Source organism: Leopardus geoffroyi, chromosome C3, assembly GCF_018350155.1.
Source record: "Leopardus geoffroyi isolate Oge1 chromosome C3, O.geoffroyi_Oge1_pat1.0, whole genome shotgun sequence".
In the NCBI taxonomy this organism is placed as follows: domain Eukaryota; kingdom Metazoa; phylum Chordata; class Mammalia; order Carnivora; family Felidae; genus Leopardus; species Leopardus geoffroyi.
Genome location: NC_059338.1, coordinates 136532964 through 136556831, shown reverse-complemented (window position 1 = coordinate 136556831; position 23868 = coordinate 136532964). Strand labels below are relative to the sequence as shown.

The following is a 23868-nucleotide window of genomic DNA, read 5'->3' as shown; positions in this document are numbered from 1 at the left end:
TCAAAATACCGAGCAATTATTGTTTAATCCTAAATCAGGTTTATCATTAGTTATGAAACGTTCATAGAGTAGAAAGAATGGAATAAAACTTGTTGTCTTATGTTTGTACATTTATTTTGCATGATCTTGAAGTACATTCTCTCTTCCCCTCTTTTCCCACAGTTTAACAGTGCTCTTGGATTACTGAAGTACTTGTTTTCACACATTGTTTCATGACTGTTTGTTCATGCTGTTTCCTCTCCATGTAGTGTCCTCTCTCAGACCTTTGCCTTAACTTCAGTTCAGTCCTTCTCAGGACATCTTTTCCATTCATCTCCACTTATCGTTGGGTTGGATGCCATTCTCTCTTCTGTCTGGACAGTCCAAATGAAAACCACATATTGAAATTATCTGTTTCTTATTGCTGCCTTTTGAAACTGTGTGTTTATGTATCCATATCACCAGTGCCTTAACACAGTACCTGCCAAGAAAGAGCCATGCAATAAATGTTAATTGAACTTCTCAGGAACCCATGTGCAAAATTGAGTTAATTATACTTTGAATTAGATTAATTTTAAAGGATTGAAAATGGATAGCTAAATCTAAAAGTAAATTTAGCTTTCCTTTGTTTACTTTTAGGATTTGAGTATATAAGAGTGCATGTGCCTGGTGCTACTGAATCTGCAACAGTAAGAAATGACTTTTTGTGTAATCTGTGTTCATCTTCACTTCAAGAAGACAGAAAATTTAGAGTACTTGGTGGTAAAAATGCATTTACATTTTGTAATTATAAGTTTTAAAATAGTGTTTTATATCTTAATGTGGAAATTAAATAGAATGTGTATTCAAATACCTAATTCTTTTTTTTGCTATTTGCCTTAAGATAAACAGATAGTTGAAATAATCACAGCAAAGGCACTTCATGCTTTTCAAGGATATTCCAATAACCAGCCATTTAGGTTTCAATCTCTTACAATTTTTCTAAGGGGTAAGTAAGTTTTGTGTGATCTAAAAGCAAATTGCTAAAAAATGTAAGACTATTGTTTATGACTATTGTTTATGTTTATTATATTTATGTTTGTTTATGACTATTTTATGTTTATGACTATTGCTTATGACTTATAAATTGGTACTTCTATAGCTTAAGAATCATAGGTCTTTTTGAGAGTGTTTTAAAGAGTTATATTTTGCTAATACATTAATTATTCATTGATTCATACATTATTTACTTAAAAAGATATTAGCACCTTCTATGTCCCAGGCACTGTGCTAAGTCTCAGGGACACAATTACTTATGGTAAAGACCTCCCATTATTCTATGTTGTGTCTTATGTAAATATTGGGGTTCTTTTAGAATGTAAACTTCATGAAGGTAAGGACATAGTTTTTTGTTTTTTGTTATTTTTTTTTTTTTACTGCACATAGTAAAAACTTAATAAATATTTGTTTAAAAATGAATGAGGGTGCCTGGGTAGCTCAGTCAGTTAAGCATCTGACTTCGACTCAGATCATGATCTTATAGTTTGTGAGTTTGAGCCCCACTTTGGCTCAGCATTGACATTGTGGAACCTGCTTCAGATTCTTTCTCTACCCCTCCCTCTCTCTCTCTTTCAAAAATAAATAAATAAACTTAAAAATAATGAATAAGCAGTGACATATGATTAATTGTTGAGAACTTCATGAGTAGAGACCTGTGAGTAGACTGAGTCTGCCATGGAGAAAATCATCAGTGTCAGTCACCCAGGAAAGAGATGGCTCTTCACTGAAAAGCCAGAACAAGTGAAAATGAGGGTGAGGCTCAGCCTCCTTTCTTGGGTTGAAATTTGAGGAATTAAACTGTTTGGAAAGAGAGAGCTTAGATGTCAACCGTGTATAGGAAACTCAAGAGTTAGGAAAGTAGAGACTCAAACAAGAACTCTTTCCACCATGGCCTGACAAGGATGAAGCAGGTATGTAAGCCCAGATGATAATGGTTCATTTTTATATAGCAGTTACTGTGTGCCAGGCACTGTTACATATTTTAACTCATTTAGTTGTAACCCTATCAAGTAAGTTCTATTGTTATCTCAATTTTACAATTTGGGAACTGAGGCACAGAGAAGTTACTTGTCCAGAGTCATATAGCTAGTACATGGCAGAGCCATGATTCAAATTCAGGCCTTCCAGCTTCAAAGTCTATGCTTTTATCTACTTAATTTTGTTAAATACCATATACAAACCATACAGTGTATAAATATAAGTGGCTATCCAACTTATATTTTAGTAGAAAACCCTTTCTTTAGATAAACTCTTTCATGGAACCTAAATGAATTTTTAGAGATTAAATTAATAACAACAGGCCTTTTGGGGTTGATATTAGAAGAAATACCAAGACTTCCTGATCTCCTTGCTTTTCTCATGACCTTTCCTTGACCTCAGGATACATCTACCAAACTCTATGATTCCATGGAACAGTTGAAAAATTGTTTGCTTTTATTTTCCCCTTGTAATTCATTCTGTATCCTTCAGTTAGTTGGTTTTGTTTTTGTTTTTGTTTTTTTTGGGTTGGTTGGTTGGTTTGGTTTGGTTGGTTGGTTGTATTGTTTGGTTGGTTTGCAGTTTTTATTTTCCCAATTTTCAAGCCTGATTCTTCCCTTCCAGTCTACAGGGTACACCAATATGCTCTCTGAAACTCCCCGCCCCCCACCAAAAGGGTAGAGAGAGTAAGAGAGAGAGGAGAAAAAAAATGATGGAGAAGATCAATGTTTGATCTTCTTCACAGAGAGAAGCTAATCCTGTTCCTCCTTATAAGTCCTTTTTTTCATAGCTTTATAACCACCCAACTTCCGTTTAATGGAGGATCAAGATTTTTAGTGTATGTTTGTAAGATAAATTTTGAATTTGTGCAAAAGCATTGCACAATCTGTAGGTATGAGAAGGGAAACCTAGCATAGTGCAAGGAGATAAATAGACCTAGATGTGAATTTCAGTTCTGCTACTTACCATTTAGTAAACGCCTTCTGCAAATCACTTAATTTCTCAGTTTCTTTATATACAAAGTGGAATAATAATATCTAACATTTTATAATTAGATGATGTATGTAACATACCTTGCCTATATCATAGACGGTGAAATAAACCTTTTAAAATTATTTTCTTCCCAAATTAAATTATTACTTATAAGATCATTTTTATTAACATTTCTTGTCATTTAATGCAAAGATATTTCATCTTAAATAGAATGATCTTGTTTTTCCTTTCATTGTATTATAGGAGACTATCTAATTGCTATGTCTCATGCTTCTTGAAGTTAATTCATCATTGCCTATAAATATAAAAATTTATTAGCAATAAAATTGCCTCAATTTACATTATTAGTGCCACTCTATATAGATATTATACTAAACAAAAGTAAATATAACTAACTCAACTACTGAATTGTTACTAGTTCTAGATCATTGAACCATTTGATCATGTACAAGTTTCATTTAGTGAATACATATTTTCTTTTGTGTTTAATAATTTTAGATGAATCTGTGAGTAAAATGAATATAGGAAATGAGTATAAAATTATTGGAATTCCAACCTGTGTAAGAACTTCACAAACTGCTGTCTGTATAGAGGCAAACAGTATCATTTCTTGTAATCCAGAAGGTAAGGAAATTATTAGTATCATATTTAAAAAATAATTAAATTTAAGTCCTTGTGTTCAGGAAATAAGTATTTTTTCAGGAAATAAGTATTGTTGGGCACTCTTTTAAGCTCTAGAGATATAGTTGTAATCAGGACAATCAAGGTTCCTTCTCTTAATCATATGGTAGATAGTGAATAAACCTATAAACTAATCAATAAGATGATTACAGATAATAAAGGCTATGAAAGAAAGAAAATGTGATAATGTAGACCCTTGCGCAGAGGAAGGACTCCTTTTTTTGCCTAAACTTTATTTTGATTTTTTTCATGATTAGCAATGAGAAAATTGTGTCCAGATGTCAGGAGTTTGAGATTCACCAAAAGGTTTTTCTCCCCACCTTTTATTTTCTAGCTAAGGCAATGTTAAGTAACTTGTTGTCTGAGAAAAAGAACCCAATAAAATAGCATCCTATTCCTCATCTGAGTTCTGAACCAATCAAGAAATAAGACAAAAGAGAAAGGCAGATGGGGGCCAAAATATCACCTTTATTACTAGTAATTTCCTTTAACAATGCCAACACAAATAAGCATTAAGTAAAAGAGGAGAGCAGACCTACTCTTTTAACTTGGCATATAAATATTTAAATGTTCAGGAAGGACTGGTTAAATCTTGAATAGATTTAGATTTTAGATTTTAGATTTTAGATTTATTTGTTTGTTTGTTTATTTATTTAGGAATCACTAGATAATCGTCTGCAATAATAGAGGCCCAAGTTGAGTTAAACGCAAGTAGATTCTAGGGGCACCTGATGGCTCAATCGGTTAAGCATGAACTCTCAATTTTGGCTCAGGTAATGATCTCATGGTTGTGAGATCTGGCCCCTCAGGCTCTGCACTGGGCATGGAACCTGCTTAAGGTTCTCTGTCCTTTTCTCTCTGCCCTTCCCCTGCTCACACTCATGCATGTGTGTGTGCCCTCCCCTCTCTCTCAAGGAAAATAAGTAAGTAAGTAAGTAAATAAATAAATAAAATCTGTTTGGGGCACCTGGTGGCTCAGTTGGTTGAGCATCCAACTCAGGATTTTGCCTCAGGCCGTGATCCCAGGGTCATAGGATCTAATCCAGCACCGGGCTCTGTGGTGATAGCACGGAGCCTGATTGGGATTCTCTCTCCCCCTCTGCCTGTCTCACTCATTTGTGTTCTCTTTCCCTCTTTAAGATAAAAAAATAGTGGAGCCTGGGTGGCTCAGTCAGTTAACTGTTCAACTTTGATTTTGGCTCATGATCCACAGTTCGTGAGATCAAGCCCCAAGTCAGGCTCTGTACTGACAGCAAGGAACCTGCTTGGGATTCTCTCTTTCCTTCTCTCTCTGCCTCTCTCCTGCTCATGTGCATGCTTGCCCTCTCTGTCAAAATAAATAAATAAATACCTAAATAAATAAATAAAAATTTAAAAAATAAAAAATAAATGCAATTAGATTCTAGATACCTCTGCTTGTCTTGAAGAGATAAGCTTCTTAGAAGAATAAAAATACTGAACAAAGAAAGCACTAATGGACAATAGATATTTTAGTGACATTTAAAATATTTTCTTCTGTGAAGTATTCCCAGATTTATTGATTTGGTAGGAGAACAGGACTTATATGTAGGTGAGAAAGTGTGCTTTCTCATGTTGCATTCCAGAAGTAGGCAGATTTAACCACCCAAATGTGGCAATAGCTACACTAAGGTAGGCTTCCCTCGGTCTATGGCCATGGATGAATAGAAGAAATCATTGCTCTATGATGGCAGCCCAAGAGTTAGGAGAAAGGAACTGGCTTATGCATGCATAGCAATTCTTCTCAATGATCAAGTGGATTAAAAGGCTCATTTCAGGAGCTGGACAGAATAAGGGAGTAGAAAAGATCTAGAATGTTACAGTATAGTACAGTGCAGTGCTTTCAAAGTAGTGGAGAATAAATCTTCCCTTTTATTTGTGTATTTTTATTTATTTGTTTTGAGAGAGGGAGTGAGCAGGGGAAGGCAGAGAAGAGAGAGAGAGAGAGAAAGAGAGAGAGAGAGAGAGAATATCCCATGCAGGCTTTGCATTGCCAGCATGGAGCCTGATACGGGGCTTAAACTCTGCACACTGTGAGATCATGACCTGAGCCAAAACCAAGAGTTGGATACTTAATCAACTGAGCCACCCAGGCACCCTAAATCTTCCCTTTTAACAACAACATTCAAAAATTTCCCCTTCTGCTGGTTAGCCCTCACTAAAGATGATATTATTTCAAACATATAGAAGCAAACACTGCAATACAGGTGCCCCATGATCTGGCTTGGTTTACATAGGTCTTAAAAGGAGAAGAATGAGGGATTTGCATGTACCCCACAGCCAATTTATGTGGACACATGGGGTAACTGTTTCATTTTATTACATTCCCTGAGATAAAATTGAGAGACCAGAGTGACCTTTAATCATAATTTAATATTATAAGAATTTGAATATGGCATCGCTAGAAGAGCTACAATTTGGTAATATTTTTGATAAATGGGATTAGATATCTATAATGTCATTTTCTTATTTTAAAACCCTTTTTAATATATGTTTACTTTCAGTTCCTTCAGGAATAAGCGACAATTTTAGGTATCTCCTCTCTTTGACTTCCAGCTCATGCTGGAAATTTACTGCGATACTTGCCAATATCTTTGCATCACAAATTGTTCCTCCTGGGACTTACAATTTGCTCAAGCTATGTTTGCTGATGAGTCTAGTACAGACAAGTGACCGTAACAAGGAACTGAAAGATTGCCTGGATATTTTAATCATGACAAGTGATACTCTACTTGTAGACAGGTAAAATATGTGACATGGATGTTTTCAAATTATAAATTGGTCACACATTTATTTGCATAAATCCTTTCCATGAGCATTATTATAAGACAAATGTTTAGAATTATCTGGGCAGTATAAATATTTAAATAAACTTTTATTAATGGAGTTCAAAACTTTAAACACAGGAATTAATAAATTGGATATTTGCTTTCAATATTTTGAGGATTTAACCACTCAAAAGTTTCAACCAATTTTCCCATTCACACCTTTACAAATAAATATATCCTTCACAGACTTCCTTTTCCTTTTCCTCAATTCCCTAACTCAACATTCCGCTTTTGTACTTTATTTTCATTTGAAAGTAATCTCCGCCCCCCCCCCCACCCAAGAACCAACAAACCATTGTCTTATTTTTCTACAAGATTCCATTCAATAATACTGATTCACTGTGCCAAAATAAGGCTGTGAAAAGTACCAAAATTACTGTTCTGGGACTATCACCCTAACTTTGGAATAAGCTTCTACTCAGCATTTTGGGGCTCCCCACTAGCAAGTACCATTTTTAAAGTTACTTACATGTTCAAAAAGCGAGGAATAAGCTTCTTGTATTAATACCTTGGATGCATTTGTAAAGCAAAAACATATTTATAGAATTTAAAATTTAAAAAATGCAAATTAAGTTTGTTGGACAGATGATGTTTTGCTAAAATTTAATTTTAGCAAATTAATTAAATTTCAATGTAAATGTGGTACTAATTGCTACAGATTGCACCAATTTAATCCTCCACTGATGAGCATGAGAGTATTTCTTTCCTCACAGCCTCACCAACACTGGGTATGGTCAAACTTTTAAATCTGATGGGTGGAAAATGGTATTTGACTTTGAATGGCATTTTTTAAATTAGAAGTAAGTTTTAGTGGGGCACCTGGCTGGCTCAGTTGGTGGAGTGTGCAACTCTTTATCTTGGGGTTGAGTTCAAGCCTCACATTGGGTGTAGAGATTGCTTAAAAATAAATTAAAAAAAAAAAGTTTTAGCATTATTTAGAGCTTGTAAACTCTTTTTTTTTTTTTTTTTTAAGTAGGCTTCACACTCATTGTGGAGCCCAATGCAGGACATGACCCTAAGATCAAGACCTGAGCTGAATTCAAGAGTCAGACGCTTAACTGACTGCCACCCAGGCACCCCAAGAGCTTGTTAAACACTTTTATTATTTTTCTATAAACCTCCTTGACCATTGTCACCTTTTCTATTGCTTATTTCTAAATGATTTGTGATACCTCCTATAAATTAATGCCTTTGTGCCTTTTCCTGTTTGTCATTAACCTTTGACTTTTCCTATGGTATTTGGGGTAGTACAAGAGATTTGAGGTCTTTTATTTTTTAGTTAAAATTTATAACTAAATAATCAGTAAATAATCAGATCTTAAGTATATAATTCAATGAGTTTTGATAAGTATATATATTGCTATAACCACCACCACAGTAAGATATAGAACATTTCCATCACCTCAGAAAGTTCCTTCAATCAGTTCCTATCTACATACATAATTTCTGTAACCAAGGTCAATTTTCCTGTTCTTGAACTTCATAAAAATGGAATCATACAATGCCTCTCTTGAGACTAGTCTCTTTCACTCTATATGTATTTGAGGTTGACCCAGTTGTGTGTATCAGTAGCTCATTGTTTTTATTGATGATTATTTATGATTACATCAATATAGCAGATTACATAAATATAGCAGAATATGTTTATCCATTCTCCTAGTGATGGACATTGGGTTTTGCATGTTTTGACTATTATAAATGAATCTGCTGTAAACATTCCTCTACAGGCCTTTTTGTGGATCTATGTTTTCATTATCTTTCATAAATACCTAGGAATGGAATTGCTATGTCATTAGATAAGTATATATTTAACTTTATAAGAAACTGCCGAACAGTTTTCCAGAGTGATTACACCATTTTACATTCCTACTAACAACGTAAGGTTCCAGTTGTTTCTATCATCACCAGCATCTTGGTGCTGTCAGTCTTTTCTCACTTTAGCCATTCTGGTGCATATGAAATGGTATCACATTATGGTTGTAATTTTCATTTCCCTGATGACTACTGATCTGAATTTTTTTCTATGTGCTTATTGGCTGCTCATATATCTTCTTTTATGAAGTGTCTGTTCAAGTCTTTTACTCACTTTTATTTATTTTATTTAAAAAAAAATTTTTTTTTCAACATTTATTTATTTTTTTTGGGACAGAGAGAGACAGAGCATGAACAGGGGAGGGGCAGAGAGAGAGGGAGACACAGAATCAGAAACAGGCTCCAGGCTCTGAGCCATCAGCCCAGAGCCCGACGCGGGGTTTGAACTCACGGACCACGAGATCGTGACCTGGCTGAAGTCGGACGCTTAACCGACTGCGCCACCCAGGCGCCCTTCTTTTGCTCACTTTTAAGTGGGGTTGTTCTAGATGCATGTCCTTTGTCACATATATGTGCCATGAAAATTTTCTTTCAATCTAAAACTAGTATTTTTTTCTTAAAAATGTCTTTGATGAGCAGACTTTTTTGTTTTGTTGAAATTCAATTTATTGTTTTTTTAAGTTTAGTGTTTTCTGGATTCTATCTAAGAAATCTTTGGCTACCCTAAGGTCATGAAGATACTCTTTTATATTTTCTCCTAGAAGCATTATAGTTTTAGCTTTTATATTGTCTTTTATACATCATAAATTAATTTTTGTATATGGTGTGAGGTAGGAGTTAAGGTTAATGTTTTTTTTTCTATGCATTTATCCAGTCTTCCCATACCATTTGTTGAGAAGAATTCCCTTCCCCATTGAACTGCTTTGGTACCATTGTTGAAAATCAGTTGAAGTGGGTATAAACTAGGTATAAAATTGAATTGGGTATAAATCTATTTGAACTCTTTTCTGTTATTTTGACCCATTGTCTATAATTATGCCAATATCATAATTCTTGATTATTGTAGCTCTATGTAAAGTTTTGAATCAAGTGGTGCAACTTTATTCTTCATTTTCAAGATTCTTTTTCATTATTTTAGGTCCTTTGCATTTTCTTAGAAAGTTGAGAATCCTGCATTTTCTTATAAAGTTTAGAATCCAGAGATTAATACTACTCACCTACCCTCCAAAAAAGCCCATTAAAGATTTTTGTTGGAACTGCATTTAACTTATAAATCAATTTTAGGGAGAATTTAAATCATAACAGTGTTGAATCTTTTAATCTATGTGTATCTCCATTTATTTAAATCCCCGTTAATTTCTCTCAGCAATGTTTTATAAAGGTCATACATACATTTTGCTAAAGTTATTTCTAAATATTTGAAAATATTGATACTATTAAAAATGGTAGTGTTTTATTAATTTCATTCTTCAAATATTTTCTGTGAATATAGAAATATAATTGATTTTTGTATTTTGACCTTACATTATATAACCTTCTATCAGTATTTTTAAAAGTTCCTCATTAGATTCCAATGTGTAGACAAGTTTGAGGCCCATTTTTCTATATAACTAGGTTCTGAGCCTGCCTGCATATTAGAATTACCTGGGAGAAGTAAAAAATATATATATTTATGACTGGCTCACCCCAGGAATTCTAATTTCATGGTTTGGGCTGGGGCTTGACATTAGAATTTTTTAAATTTCCCCAGGTGATTTTAATGTAAGCTAAGGTTGAAAAACACTGCTCTACAGGCTTGCAAAAGTTTCTTTCTAAATCTCATTCCCCCATTTTACAAACCAACATCCAAATTCCTTGGAATGGCATATACACTAGAAACTTTATATCAACTTTGTTGCAGACTATGAGTCTGGAGTTCTCTCTTGTCCAGCAAGAGAGCAGATGCAAAATTGAATATGAGGGAGGCTAATGTCCAGGAGGAGACAAGAGCCCCAAATAGGGGTTTTATCTCTGTATTTATTGAGCTCACAAGATATTACCCATGTGAGGAATGTGAAGAAAACAAGATCTTACACATGTGATGAACGTGGAGCAAACAATCAGACAGTAATCATTAACTTGTGTGTGTAAGAAGCAAAGGGTCTGGGGGGCAAGTGGAGTTTGTGATTAAGGTACATTGGTACCAGATGGAAAGTAATTTCCTGCAGGTGATATAACAAGTTACTAGTGCTCCCATTACAGTATCTCGATAGCTAACTTTGGGTGCTTTTTGCCTCATGGTGGCAGCTTTCTGCCCTAAGCTTTTTTCTAACCCATTTATGTAAGTAGAACCCATTACCCCACATAACCTATCCACATTTAAGGAGTACTACTTCACCCTTTTGTACTATATGTCTGTGTCTATTCATCATAGTTGATTTCACCAATGAGCTATGATTTCTGTGGCATCAGATTTGAAAGATAAGCTTAAAATAATCATCATCCTTTCTTAGAATTTAAATTTGAGAAATTAAGAGGCTCAGGCAATTGGCAAAGAAATTAGAAAACAAGAAGATGTATCAAGAGTTACCATGATATATAGGCAGCAGGAATAGTCGTGATGGGCTATTGGCAAGCCTAAATGCAAACATTCTGAATAAACAAGAGAAAGCAATCCGTAAAGAGGAAGGCCCAGATCAAATGTCATCTCTTTGTACCTTTCTCTAACTTCCTTCCTGAAAGAAATAATACTCTGATATGGATGTTATCATGATATTATTTTAGTACTTATCACATTGTGTTTTAGTTTTTTGTTTATGTCTCCTTTGCTAGGCTGTGAGCTTTCCAAATTAAGGACCAACTCTCAAAAGTGGTTTTATCCCTAACAAAAGTGTTCACTAGGGGTGGGGTACCTGGATGGCTCAGTTGGTAGAGCATGCAACTCTTGATCTTGGGGTTGTGAGTTCAAGTCCCATGTTGGGTGTAAAGATTACTTAGAAATAAAGTCTTTAAAAAAAGAAAAAGTTCCTTACTAAACACTGAATCAAATTTAATTGTGTAGCTGTTATACATTATGACTTCTGAAACTCAAATAGTAAATAATAGTAATGAATAATTTATTTTTTCCTAGGCTTTTGAATTTTAGTATAAAACTTGTGCCTCGTGGCATACGTCATCCAGTCTCTACTGAAATTTTTCCTACTCTATCCAGGAATAAGTATGGAACTGGAGCAGTTAGTATTCAAGCTGGCAGTGCTTTGCTAGCTAAAGGTGGTATCTGCTTTATAGGAGACTTGGCTTCACACAAAAAAGATAAACTAGAACAGCTTCAATCAGGTAAACAATATTTTTTTTGAATTAATTTTCACCTGTTTAACTTTTTAAAAAATTTTTGTTGATGAATTGGCCTTTTTTTTTTTTTTTTTTTTTAAATTTACTTCCAAATTAGTTAGCATATAGTGCAACAATGATTTCAGGAGTAGATTCCTTACCCATTTAGCCCATCCCCCCCTCCCAAAACCCCTCCAGTAACCCTCTGTTTGTTCTCCATATTTATGAGTCTCTTCTGTTTTGTCCCCCTCCCTGTTTTTATATTATTTTTGTTTCCCTTCCCTTATGTTCATCTGTTTTGTCTCTTAAAGTCCTCATATGAGTGAAGTCGTACGATTTTTGTCTTTCTCTAATTTCACTTAGCATAACACCATCCAGTTCCATCCACATAGTTGCAAATGGCAAGATTTCATTCTTTTTGATTGCCAAGTATATATACCATATCTTCTTTATCCATTCATCCATCGATGGACATTTGGGCTCTTTCCATCCTTTGGCTATTGTTCATAGTGCTGCTATAAACATTGGGGTGCATGTGTCCCTTTGAAACAGCATACCTGGGGACCTGGGTGGCTCAGTCGGTTAAGCGGCCGACTTCGGCTCAGGTCATGATCTCGCGGTCCGTGAGTTCGAGCCCCGCATCGGGCTCTGTGCTGACAGCTCGGAGCCTGGAGCCTGTTTCAGATTCTGTGTCTCCCTCTCTCTGACCCTCCCCCGTTCATGCTCTGTCTCTCTCTGTCTCAAAAATAAATAAACGTTAAAAAAAAAAATTTAAGAAACAGCATACCTGTATCCCTTGGATAAATACCTAGTAGTGCAATTGCTGGGTCCTTCGGTAGTTCTATTTTTAGTTTTTTGAGAAATCTCCATACTGTTTTCCAGAGGGGCTGTACCAGCTTGCATTCCACCACCTGTTTAACTTATAGTCTCATCAGTGTCAAGGAATTACTTAACAGTTAAGATCATATTGTACACATTTTAGGAACTGAGAAATTATATTAAATGGCACTTCTCATTTTACCTGTATTAATAAAGAAAGGAATTTAATATGAAAATGCACTGTTTTAATTTTTCTCTCAGTTGTCCTAACATGTGAATTTGTATTGGGCGAGATTTCTTTTCTTGTCTTGTCTTAGTGTATTAATTAGGACTTCAGCTTAGTGTATTAATTAGGACTTCAGAAAAACAGTGGTGAAAGGAGACATCCTTGACTTGTTTCTGATCTTAGCAGGAAAGCTTTGAGTTTTGTTACCATTAAATATGAAGTTAGCTGTAGGTTTTTTGTAGATGTTCTTTTTCAAGTTGAAGGAGTTCCCCTCTATGGTGAAATACACATAACATAAAATGTACCATTTTAACCATTTTTAAGTGTACAATTCAGTGGCATTAAGTACATTCACAATGTTATGTAATTAATACCACTATCCATTTCCAGAACTTTTCATAATCCCTAACAGAAACTCTACCCATTGAACAATAACCCTATTCCCCTGTACCTCCAGCCATTGGTAACCTCTGTTCTACTTTCTGTCTTTATGAATTTGTCTATTTAAGAATCTGTTTTCTTCTTATTGCTGAATCATATCCCATTTTATGTATATGCCAGTTTTTAAAAAAATTCATTCATTAGTTGAGAGAAACTTAGGTTGTTTCTGCCTTTTGACTATTGTGAATAATGTTGCTGTGAACATGAGTCCAAGTATCTGTTTGAGTCCCTACTTTCACCTCTTGGGTGTATACTTAAAAGTGGAATTGCTGGGTCATAAGGTAATTCTATGTGTAGCTTTATGAGAAATCACCAAACTGTTTTCCACAGTGGCTGTGCAATTTTATATTCTTACGAGTAAAGCATAATGGTTCTAAATTCTCCACATCAGTCCTATTACATTTCATAAGTAATAAAATATTTTTAAAGGAAAAAGCTTTTTATATTAGTACTCTTTTTTTTTTTTTAATTTTTTTTTTTCAACGTTTATTTATCTTTGGGACAGAGAGAGACAGAGCATGATCGGGGGAGGGGCAGAGAGAGAGGGAGACACAGAATCGGAAACAGGCTCCAGGCTCTGAGCCATCAGCCCAGAGCCTGACGCGGGGCTCGAACTCACGCGGGGCTCGAACTCACGGACTGCGAGATCGTGACCTGGCTGAAGTCGGACGCCTAACCTACTGCGCCACCCAGGCGCCCCATATATTACTACTCTTAATAGCATCTTTTCCCCTGCTTTAGATTAAGGAGCCCAGATTTTTAGTTTACACTAGGCCCACATATTAAGAAACTGGCCCTGGGGGTGCCTGGGTGGCTCAGTCAGTTAAGTGTCTGATTTCAGCCCAGGGCATGATCTCATGGTTTGTGAGTTCAAGCCCAGCTTCAGGCTCTGTGCTGACAGCTCAGAGCCTGGAGCCTGCTTCAGATTCTGTGTCTCCCTCTCTCTCTGCCTCTTCCTGCTCATGCTCTTTCTCCCTCTATCTCAACTTTGGATAATAAAACATTAAAAAAAAAATTAAGTAACTGGCCCTGGCTACTAGAATGGCAAAAATTAAAAAGACTGAAAACAGATGTTACCAAAGATATGGAAAAACTGGAATTCTTATATACTGTATGTGAAAGTATAACATAGTGCAACCATTTTGAAAACTGCTCTGGCAGTTTCTATAGAGTTAAATATGTATTTACCTTATGACCCAAGAGAAAGATAAATATAAAGAAAAGACTCTCTTATCATGAATAAAGAGAAGTTTAATTTGAGAAATATTTGGAATATGGAATCCTAGGATTGAATCCATAGGTTTAATGGTTATAAGGGATGAAGGAAAGATAAAAAGGAAACTATGTTGTTTCTAGATTTTTTTTGTTTGTTTGGGTTTTAAGTAGTTGGATAGTGATTCCTCTAATTGCAAATAATGCACACAGAGCCATTTGAGAAGGAAAAATGATGAATTTGGTTTTTAGCATGTTGAATTTGAGATATATTTTCCCCTAGTCATTGTAGTTTATATTCTCTATCAATCTTATTCTCTTTCACTCTCATATAGATATCCTTTTTTTTTCCACATAAAAGAATATTGCTTAATTTCAGTCCCCCTTATAAGCCTGCACTAATATAACCAGTGTCTTAACCCTCTGCCTATACTACCCAGACACTGACCATAATTCTAGCTACATGCTTTGGACTGCTGTTCTCATCAAGTCATGGGACACATAAACTTTCAAATATTTTTCTTGTCTTGTTGTTTTTTTTTAAAGTCTAATAAATGTTTACTTATTTATTTTGAGATAGAGAGATAGAGAGCAAGCAGGAGAGAGGCAGAGAGAGAGAAAGACAGAGAATCCCAAGCAGGTTTTGCACTGCCAGTACAGAGCCCGACCATGGGGCTCAAACACACGAACCATGAGATCATGTATGACCTGAGCCAAAATCAAGAGCCAAATGCTTAACCGACTGAGGCACCCCTCTTGCCTTATTCCTTTTATTAGATCCTCCAGTTAAGCCATATCTTATAAAACAACCAAATTTACTTGTGTCTTTACTGTCCCACATTTAGACAGTAAAATTCTATATAATAGTATTTCTTATTAAAAATAATATTTGTTAGTTATTTATAGACATATAGACCAAAATAAACTTAAATAACAAATGGGCAATGTCTTTTTACTTAGTTGTGGAAAGCAGAAGCATCACAGTATACATCCCAGGAAAGAAGTTTGGGGATGATATTAATCAACAAATGACTTTTCCAGTTCAGTGCAGTTTTTGGTCTTTTGTTGATATGGATTCATCTTCAAGGAGAAATATGCAGAAAACCAACACTCTCATTGGTCGGATGGTAAGGTATATGTATTTTTTTATTTTTAGAATGTTGTTTATGGAATTTAATCACAGATTTTAATCTTAATGTTTTTGTTGTTCTTAATGTTTTGTTATTAACCCATTTCTATCCTTAATCAGGTACTAGAACTAAATAACAGTGCAATTGTCTGAAAATTTTCATTTTTTTTAGTCATGCAAAGCAGGTGTCTGTTTACTAGAAATTATTATTTGAATAGGCAGTAGAGTAGGCTTTAGTGAATAATGTGTAAGAAATTAATAAAGAGCATTAAAAATTGGTCATAGTAAGTTCCCATGCTATTCAGGAAACACTTTAAATAATAATTAATAATGTCAAATAATGAAGTAAAACTAATAGGTATATAACGTATTATAATATACATATATTAATAATATAAATAATTATAAACAGTATTTAATTTATAATTATCTAAAGTGTTTGTGGAAATGCCAGAGTTTCATGTTTGCCTTTTACATTTTCATTTGATGTAGGATTGCAGTTTGATTCCAGCTAATCTTGTAGAGGCGTTTGGATTATTGATTAACTGCAATGAATCATCTTCTTGCTACCCACTTATTTCTACTGTGCAACACACTTTAAAGAAAGCCATCGATCCTGAAGAGCTCCTTTATGTAGCTTCTAAGAAGTTCACAACTGAAGATTTTGAAAAGGTAGAGGTAGAAGAAATGATTATCAAGAATACATGTGCTAAGGTTTCTCAATTTAAATAGAACTCACTTTCAGCATCCAATTTTATTTATTTAGAATTATTTTATTCCAAGTCCCTTTCAGCTTTTAAATATTTTAAGGACACTGCATAGAAAATATTTAGGATTATAATTAGATTAAAAACTGTGTAAAGACATAAATATTAAAATGTTAATTATTTGCACCACTATCCACATGGCTTTAAAACTTCTCAATAAAAAGAAAACCAATAGAATATTTCTATAGAAAATTATGATGAGAGGCTGTATAGGTATACAGTTATTTACATTTTACAGACTATTCAAAAGGATTTACTTTATGTAAATGCCTTCAGAGTTCTGACTTTAGAGAATACCTGTCATGACTCACTAACCCATTTTAATGTCCTGACATGGAAATTTGCAGCATGTTCAGAGAACCTGAGAGTAGATGATGTAAATTCAGTAATGATTTTTACAGCTATTAAAGGTATACAAGTATTTACAAGTGAAGCCTTTTTAATATTAACTATTCAGAAATCTATCCACACTAGAGTTAAAGTATCTGGGTAGGATAGGTAAAAGGCAGGGAATATTGGGAGTGGGAATCTATGAGTCATTAACAATTTTGTTCATACCTGCCTTCTTTGTAGGCAGATTGCATAGGTAAAAGGTTGAAAAGTGAGGTGGACTTAAAACTGAATTATGAACATTGTTTATTGACGTAGAATAGAAAAAGAACAATATTTATGATAAAGTAGCTCTTTTTGTTTGTTTTAGTATATAAGAAAAAAGTAGTAGTCTCTAGGAATTAGGGTACTATATCTGTATCTATAGCTATACCTATATCTATACCTATATCTATATCTATATCTATATCTATATCTACATATATTAATGACCCAGAGAAATTTTTGCCCAGTTTTTCCCTGAAAAACAACAACAACAAACCCTTGGAATTTATTAATTAGGTATTTACTGAATATTTTATATATATTAACCTATTTCACTTTTATATTCTCACAAAAAAATAAAGTTTCTTCTTTAAATAGTTTATCATCTAATTGAGATATAAACAAAATATATGAAACCATTAAGGGACAATTTAAGTGCTAAGCTGGGTGGTGCTAACTGTAAGTACTTTAGGAATTCAGGAAGGAAGACATCAAGTAGGATGCAAGAATTGGGAAGACTTCAAGGAGATGAGACTTTAGTCCTTAAGGAAAGGTATGATTTAAATGACAGGAAGGATGGGCATTCTAAACAGAATTAAAAGTAGGAGCAAAAATATAAAAGTAGAAATGAATATACATGGAAAACTATGAGAAGACATAACTGACTGGAGCAAAAATTTTATTGTAGAGTCATTGGGATTAATATTTGGCAAATTTACAATAAGCCTTGAAGCTCCGGCCAAAGATTTTATAGCTGATTCATCAGACTATAGAGAACAGTTGGACTTTACTAGGCTTGTGAAACACCGAAAATGACTTCTCCAGAAGATAAAACTGTCCATTACACAAAACAGATTGGATGGAGTGTGTCACTGCCTGGGCTCTCCAAGAGGCTGACTGAGAGTTTAGTGTGCCACTGTTTATTAGGGAGTGCTCCTCTAGCTCTTCTATCAATACCTGTGGAAGGGAAGAGGAGCAGGATTGGGCAGAGGAGGTAGTCAAGCTGCTGATGCAGGCCCAAAGATAGCCCCACAATGAGCTCTGGACTTAAAAGAGACCCACCAGAATTGTCCTGCTTTGGATAGAAACAGAGGGACTTTTTTACAATACCCGCCCCCACTTCCGCTGCAGTCAGTCATTTGATATGGGCTGTCCTGAGGCATTCCCTGAAGAAGTTGATGACTGGACACCAATGCTGACAGCAGTTCCAGTAGCTGGGGCAAGTCCTTTCCTGAGGACAGAGATAGGTGGCACGTTACTGTGACTCCATATGGTAGAACCTAGAGAAGGCTACTGATATTATTAATGGTATTAATTTTCAATTGTGAAGGTCTGGAGGGAACTGTGGAGTGTAAGGAGAATAAAGAAGAGAAGATATATACAGATCCTTTAAAAAGTTATATTTAAAATGTAATATAGTTAATAGCAACCTTATTATTAAATTTTCCTTTTGATTCTGAGTTGAAAAAAGCAGAAAACAACCAGGATGTTGAAAAGTCTGGAAATGATGTCCCTGAATTAAGGATTTAAGGGACTGAGAATCACTCAGAAAGAATAAAAGCACGAAGTTCAGAAAAAATAGTGCTAATCATTATGTTGAAGGCTTATTGGAATCTCCAAGGCCTACCTTCATAGTAGTTAACACAGTGCCTTCCATATTGCTAGTGATCACTTGTGTTTAAAAGGAAGGAAAAGGAGAACAAGTAGCTCTAAGGCCCATGAGAGAAAGTTATAAGGAAATAAATTGTCAAAGAATTAAAGCTATTCAAAGGGAAATGAGCTGTTGAGGGAAGCCTCTCTCCCACAGAAAGGAGGTGAGTGAGCCTTTTTTCCACTGGAAGCAAAGACTTGATAGTCATTCAAGTACATTGCACAGAACATTTCTGCACTGAGAGGGAGGAAGAGATTATTCTGGCTAAACTGTAATAATATTTATAAGACTATGATTTAAAGTGTTCAATGACTTTGGGACAGCCTCAGATATTTAATCAACTTTGATGTAAATAAAGTATGCAAACTTTGGATTTTTGTACTATAGATTCTATAACAAAGTTTGAATTTCTTAAATTTTTCACATTTTTAATTTAGCTGCTGGCTTTTGCAAAGAATTTGAATGTGGAATTCAGTTTGGAGGCAGAAAGAATGATCCATGGCTATTATCTAGCAAGTCGCAGAATCAGAACAGATTCTATAAGTGGATCAAAATTGTCAGCATCTGCATTAAAATATTTGTAGGTATTCAATATAAAACTTTAAAACCAGTATTGACTTTTAAGTGATGTGTTTAATTAACTTACTTATTTATGTTTCACTTGTTTCTTGAATTGCTAGTTGGTTGATTTCTCATTTATCTTGTTTCAAAAGAATTTAAGGTGACTTAACAATCGCTATTGTTGCATCATTTGAACCTCCAATACATGTTTTCACTAAGTTATTTTTTATTGGAATCTCTGTATGAGATGTGTCTGAGTAAAGTGCACTGATTTGAAATACAAATGATTGATTTTTTTTTAACGTGGCTTTTTTACACTCTAGGTATTTTTTAGTTGAGCCTAGAAAAAATTCTTTTTAAGTATATTATTCTGTGTACTTTTATTTTTTTATTTTTTAAAAATTTTTTTTCAACATTTATTTATTTTTTGGGGGACAGAGAGAGACAGAGCATGAACGGGGGAGGGGCAGAGAGAGAGGGAGACACAGAATCGGAAACAGGCTCCAGGCTCTGAGCCATCAGCCCAGAGCCTGATGCGGGGCTCGAACTCATGGACCAAGAAATCGTGACCTGGCTGAAGTTGGACACTTAACCGACTGCGCCACCCAGGCGCCCCATATTCTGTGTACTTTTAAAATACTTTAATAGACACATCTATTATTGTTCCTTAAAGTTTTTTAAAGCTAATTTTTATTATAAAAGTAAAGTATAGACACCATAAAAGAAAAGTCTAAAGTAATAAATAAGGTGTCCAGCTAACTCTACCCATTGCTGTCCTACTCTCTAGAGAGATTGTCACTGTTAACAGTTTTTATGTTTTCTTCCAAAAATTATCCATTTATTTCTTTTAATGTTTATTTATTTATTTCGAGAGAGAAAGAGAGGGAGAGAACACACTAGTGGGAGAGAAGCAGAGAGAGACAGAGAATCCCAAGCAGGCTCTGCACTGTCAGCATAGAGCCCAACGTGGGGCTTGATCTCATGAACCCAGAGATCATGACCTGAGCCGAAACCAAGAGTCAGACACTTAACTGACTGAGCCACATAGGCACCCCCCCAAAATTATCCATCTAAATACTAATGTGTACAAATATATAATTTAAACTTTTGATGTATATTAAATACATATTTTATTTGAATATGTTATATATTTGTCAATGAATATGTTAAACATATTATAGAGAGAGACAGTTTACTGACTTAGCATGGTTCAACTTAACGATTTTTCGACTTAATAATGATGTGAAAATGATACACATTCAGTAGAAATCATACTTCGAAGTTTGAATTTTGATCTTTTCCTGGGTTAGCAATATGCAGTACAATACTCTCTTACTGGGCAGTGACAGCAGGCTGCAGCCCGCAGTCAGCCACGAGATTAAAAGGGTAAAACTGATAACCATGCTGTATCCATGCAGCCATTCTGTGGTTTACTTTCATTGCAGTATTCAATAAATTATGTGTGATAGCCAACACTTCATTATAAAATCAGCTTTGAAGGCTGATGTAAGTGTTCTCAGCATGTTTAAGGCAGGCTAGGGTAAGCTATGTTTGATAGGTTAGGTATATTAAATGTATTTTTGACTTATGATATTTCCTAAGTTGAGGAAGATCTAAATATAAATATATATTCATATGGATATATTTTCCTTTTGCACAAATGGAATTATGTATGGTTTACCTATTATAATACTATCAGAACATAAGGAATTACCTTATTCTGTTTTAATAGCTGCTTTACAGTGTGCTTTGATGTGGCTGTACCATAATTTAAGCAGTTCCTTCTTGATATTTCATTTGATACAAACTAATGTATAATCTCAAACAAGTTAGGAACTAGGACCAGGAGTAAAATAATCCATTAAATACATAAATAACATGCTATAACTATAATATACAATAAGGTAAGTGAAGGACTAGAAGGAAATGTCAGATATAGGTCCACAAGAGATAAATATGTTTAGTTAACTTTTCCAACTCTATATTTATCTTCATAGAGCTGAAAAAAAAAGTGCTGAAGAGAAAGTAGAACACAACTGTGATATTTTAAAATAGTAAATGGAATTTTGTGATATTTTCCATTTTCTGAAGTAACGTTTAAAATACTCGCATCAGGGGTGCTCAGTCAGTAAAGCATGCAACTCTTGATCTCTGGGTCATGAGTTCAAGTCCACATTGGGTTGTAGTTGAGTGTGGAGCTTACCTTAAAAAACGTTACTCAAATCAATACTCAAAGAGTCAATACTTGAAGCCTCGGAAATCCTATTTTCTCATATTTTTTCTCTGTAGCAAAAAGATATTTATTTAAACTTATATAACCTCAGTTAACATTTGACTATATTAATCCAAATATAAAGCAGAGTTCATTTTAATATGATAAATCTACTTCCCATGGTGGAAATTGGAAGGTATAGGGGTATAGGTGAGGTTTATGAAATAGCAAAGTAAATGAACTCATAAGAGTCATAAACCTTAAATTTTTCTCCTACCTCTATAGACAGGTACCTAATAACACTATCCTTGCTCTTCTAGAGAAGTAGAGCTGGACAATACTCTCTTCTCTTCCCTGAAAGGCTTTATACATATTCTGTTGTGGTTGACATTTTAGAAGGAGCTTAGGTATATCAGGAACATAATAGCCAAATCTGAAAATAACAACTCTGGAGTAATTTCCAAGGACTCAAATGATGATCTTGGTCTGAGTATGAATGGATAAGAAAAGGTTGATGGCTTATTATGAAAAAGACTTGAGGTTTTATTCTTTTTCTACTTAATATGAGTAAACAATGTAATATGGCTATTAAAAATACTGTGAATTCAGGTTGTGTTAGTAGAACATAGTATCAAGAGGGAAAAAATGCTAGTTCTGCTTCACCTCTACATTGCTGGTTAAATCACACTCACATCGTAATACTATACTGAAAAAGAATATGTTTAAAAACATTTTTTTAAAATGTTTACTTATTTTTGAGAAAGAGAGAGCAAGAGTGGGGCAGGGGCAGAGAGAGGGAGACACAGAATCTGAAGCAGGTTCCAGGCTCTGAGCTGTCAACACTGAGTCTGATGTGGGGTTTGAATCCACAGACTGTGAGATCATGACCTGAGCCAAAGTTGGATGCTTAACTGACTGAGCCACCAGGTGCCCCTGAAAAAAAATAAATAAATAAAAATTAACCAAATCTGGTCATGAGGAGAGTGGTCAGAATGTTGAAAGGCCTGAAAATTGTCTTATGACATTTTTTTTACCTTTTTAAAAATTTTATTTATTTTGAGAGAGACAGAGACAGCATGACATGGGAAGGGTCAGAGAGAAAGGAAGACAGAGAATCCCAAGCAAGCTGTACACTGTCAGTGCAGAGCCTGACACGGGGCTCGAACCCACAAACCATGAGATCATGACCTGAGCCGAAACTAAAACTCAGACGCTTAAATGACTGAGCCACCCAGGTGCCCCATGTCTTATGACATATTAAAGGAGCTAGGAATATTTTATTTTGGAGAAAAGAAAACATAGGACAACTAGAAAAGTTGTCTTTGAATATTTGAAGAGATGTCATATTTAAGAAGTATTAAGCTTTTTTTATAATCACAGAAGACAGAACCAGTGGGTATAAATTTCAGTGAAACCAATTTCAGCTTAAATTTATATATTCTTTGTGGGTGAGTCCCAAAATTTTCAAATGCTTTATCTGAAATTGTAATAACTGTAAGTTATTATTGCCCCCATTTTATACCTGAGATTCAAAAAATTTTTGGGAAGTGAATGATTTATATGAAGTCACACAGCTAGTAAAGTCTAGAGACTTAGACCAGGTTTTCTGATTTCCAAGTTCAGCAGTCATTCAAGTACATTACATATGCCTAATGAGAGCTTGAAAGAGATTTTTTTTTTCAATTTTAAATGTTTATTTATTTTTGAGAGGGAGAGAAAGCTAGGGAGTGGCAGAGAGACAGAAGGAGAGAGAGAATCCCAAGCAGGCTCCGTGCTGTCAGTGCAGAGCCCTATGTGGGGCTCGAACTCCCAAACCATGAGATCATGACCTGAGCTGAAATCAAGAGTTGGATGTTTACCTAACTGAGCTATGTAGGTGCCCCTGAGGGAGATTTTTTTAGGTAATCAAAGGTTAGTTTAAAAATAAAAGATAAAGGAATGTATTCCCAGTGAACCATAGGAAATGTTCGAAAGAGACTGGACAATAAGTAGCCTGGGATATTGTGGAGAAAATTTAATTATCTGATTGGAGATTGAACTTTAAGGTCTCTTTCAAAACTAAAATTTCAAGATTCTGTGAGGATTTCAAATAGATGAAGAACTGGAAGAAAACACCAAAGGTGACTATAAGAGTTAGTTTTCCTAACTGTATATTGAGGAAGGGGGTGTAGAATCATAAAAATGAAGATAAGCCAGAGCAGATATGAAGTCTGATAATAAGTCAAGATACTTGCTTGTTCTGGCATAGTTTATTGAAGTTGGTAGGAAAAAAATGCTTTGAAAAGAAACTAACATTTTTTTTAAAGTAAAAATATGCTGATCTTTAAGGCATGGCTTGTATACACATATAACTTGGTTTATTCCCGCCAAAATATATTTTATCTTTATAATATCAACATATTTGATTAGCATCAATTTTCTTTCTCAGAGTTTCCCTAGCTGAAGCGCATGCTCGACTGAACTTAAGGAATAAAGTGCTTAAAGAAGATGTACTAATTGCAGCCTTATTGTTTGAAACATCTCTCACACTGAAATATGGTAATCTATTATTAATTTGCTAATGATCACTATAAATAATTATATTTAAATATTCTTAGACTGTTAAATATCTATAAAATTT

At 34.6% G+C, this 23868-nt stretch overlaps 1 protein-coding gene and 1 long non-coding RNA gene across 3 annotated transcripts in view; one reads left to right on the top strand and one right to left on the bottom strand.

The window, feature by feature from the left end:
* Positions 1–23868, top strand: part of MCMDC2 (minichromosome maintenance domain containing 2) — a 36291-nt gene that overhangs the window by 3053 nt on the left and 9370 nt on the right. Inside the window, exons 5-13 of one of the 2 annotated variants that reach the window (XM_045455028.1) lie at positions 619–741; positions 863–967; positions 3487–3612; positions 6192–6429; positions 11437–11642; positions 15295–15461; positions 15956–16135; positions 18913–19055; positions 23677–23786. In XM_045455028.1, the coding sequence (XP_045310984.1) occupies positions 619–741; positions 863–967; positions 3487–3612; positions 6192–6429; positions 11437–11642; positions 15295–15461; positions 15956–16135; positions 18913–19055; positions 23677–23786 (1398 nt within the window). Of the gene's footprint in view, positions 1–618; positions 742–862; positions 968–3486; positions 3613–6191; positions 6430–11436; positions 11643–15294; positions 15462–15955; positions 16136–18912; positions 19056–23676; positions 23787–23868 lie in introns of those variants that run through there. The other variant, XM_045455029.1, reaches the window with a different exon arrangement.
* LOC123586119 lies at positions 96–19170 on the bottom strand. Its single transcript, XR_006706609.1, has 3 exons — positions 19122–19170; positions 17935–18055; positions 96–460 (listed from the first exon to the last, which is right to left on the bottom strand). It is a non-coding gene; the product is annotated as an uncharacterized LOC123586119 (long non-coding RNA).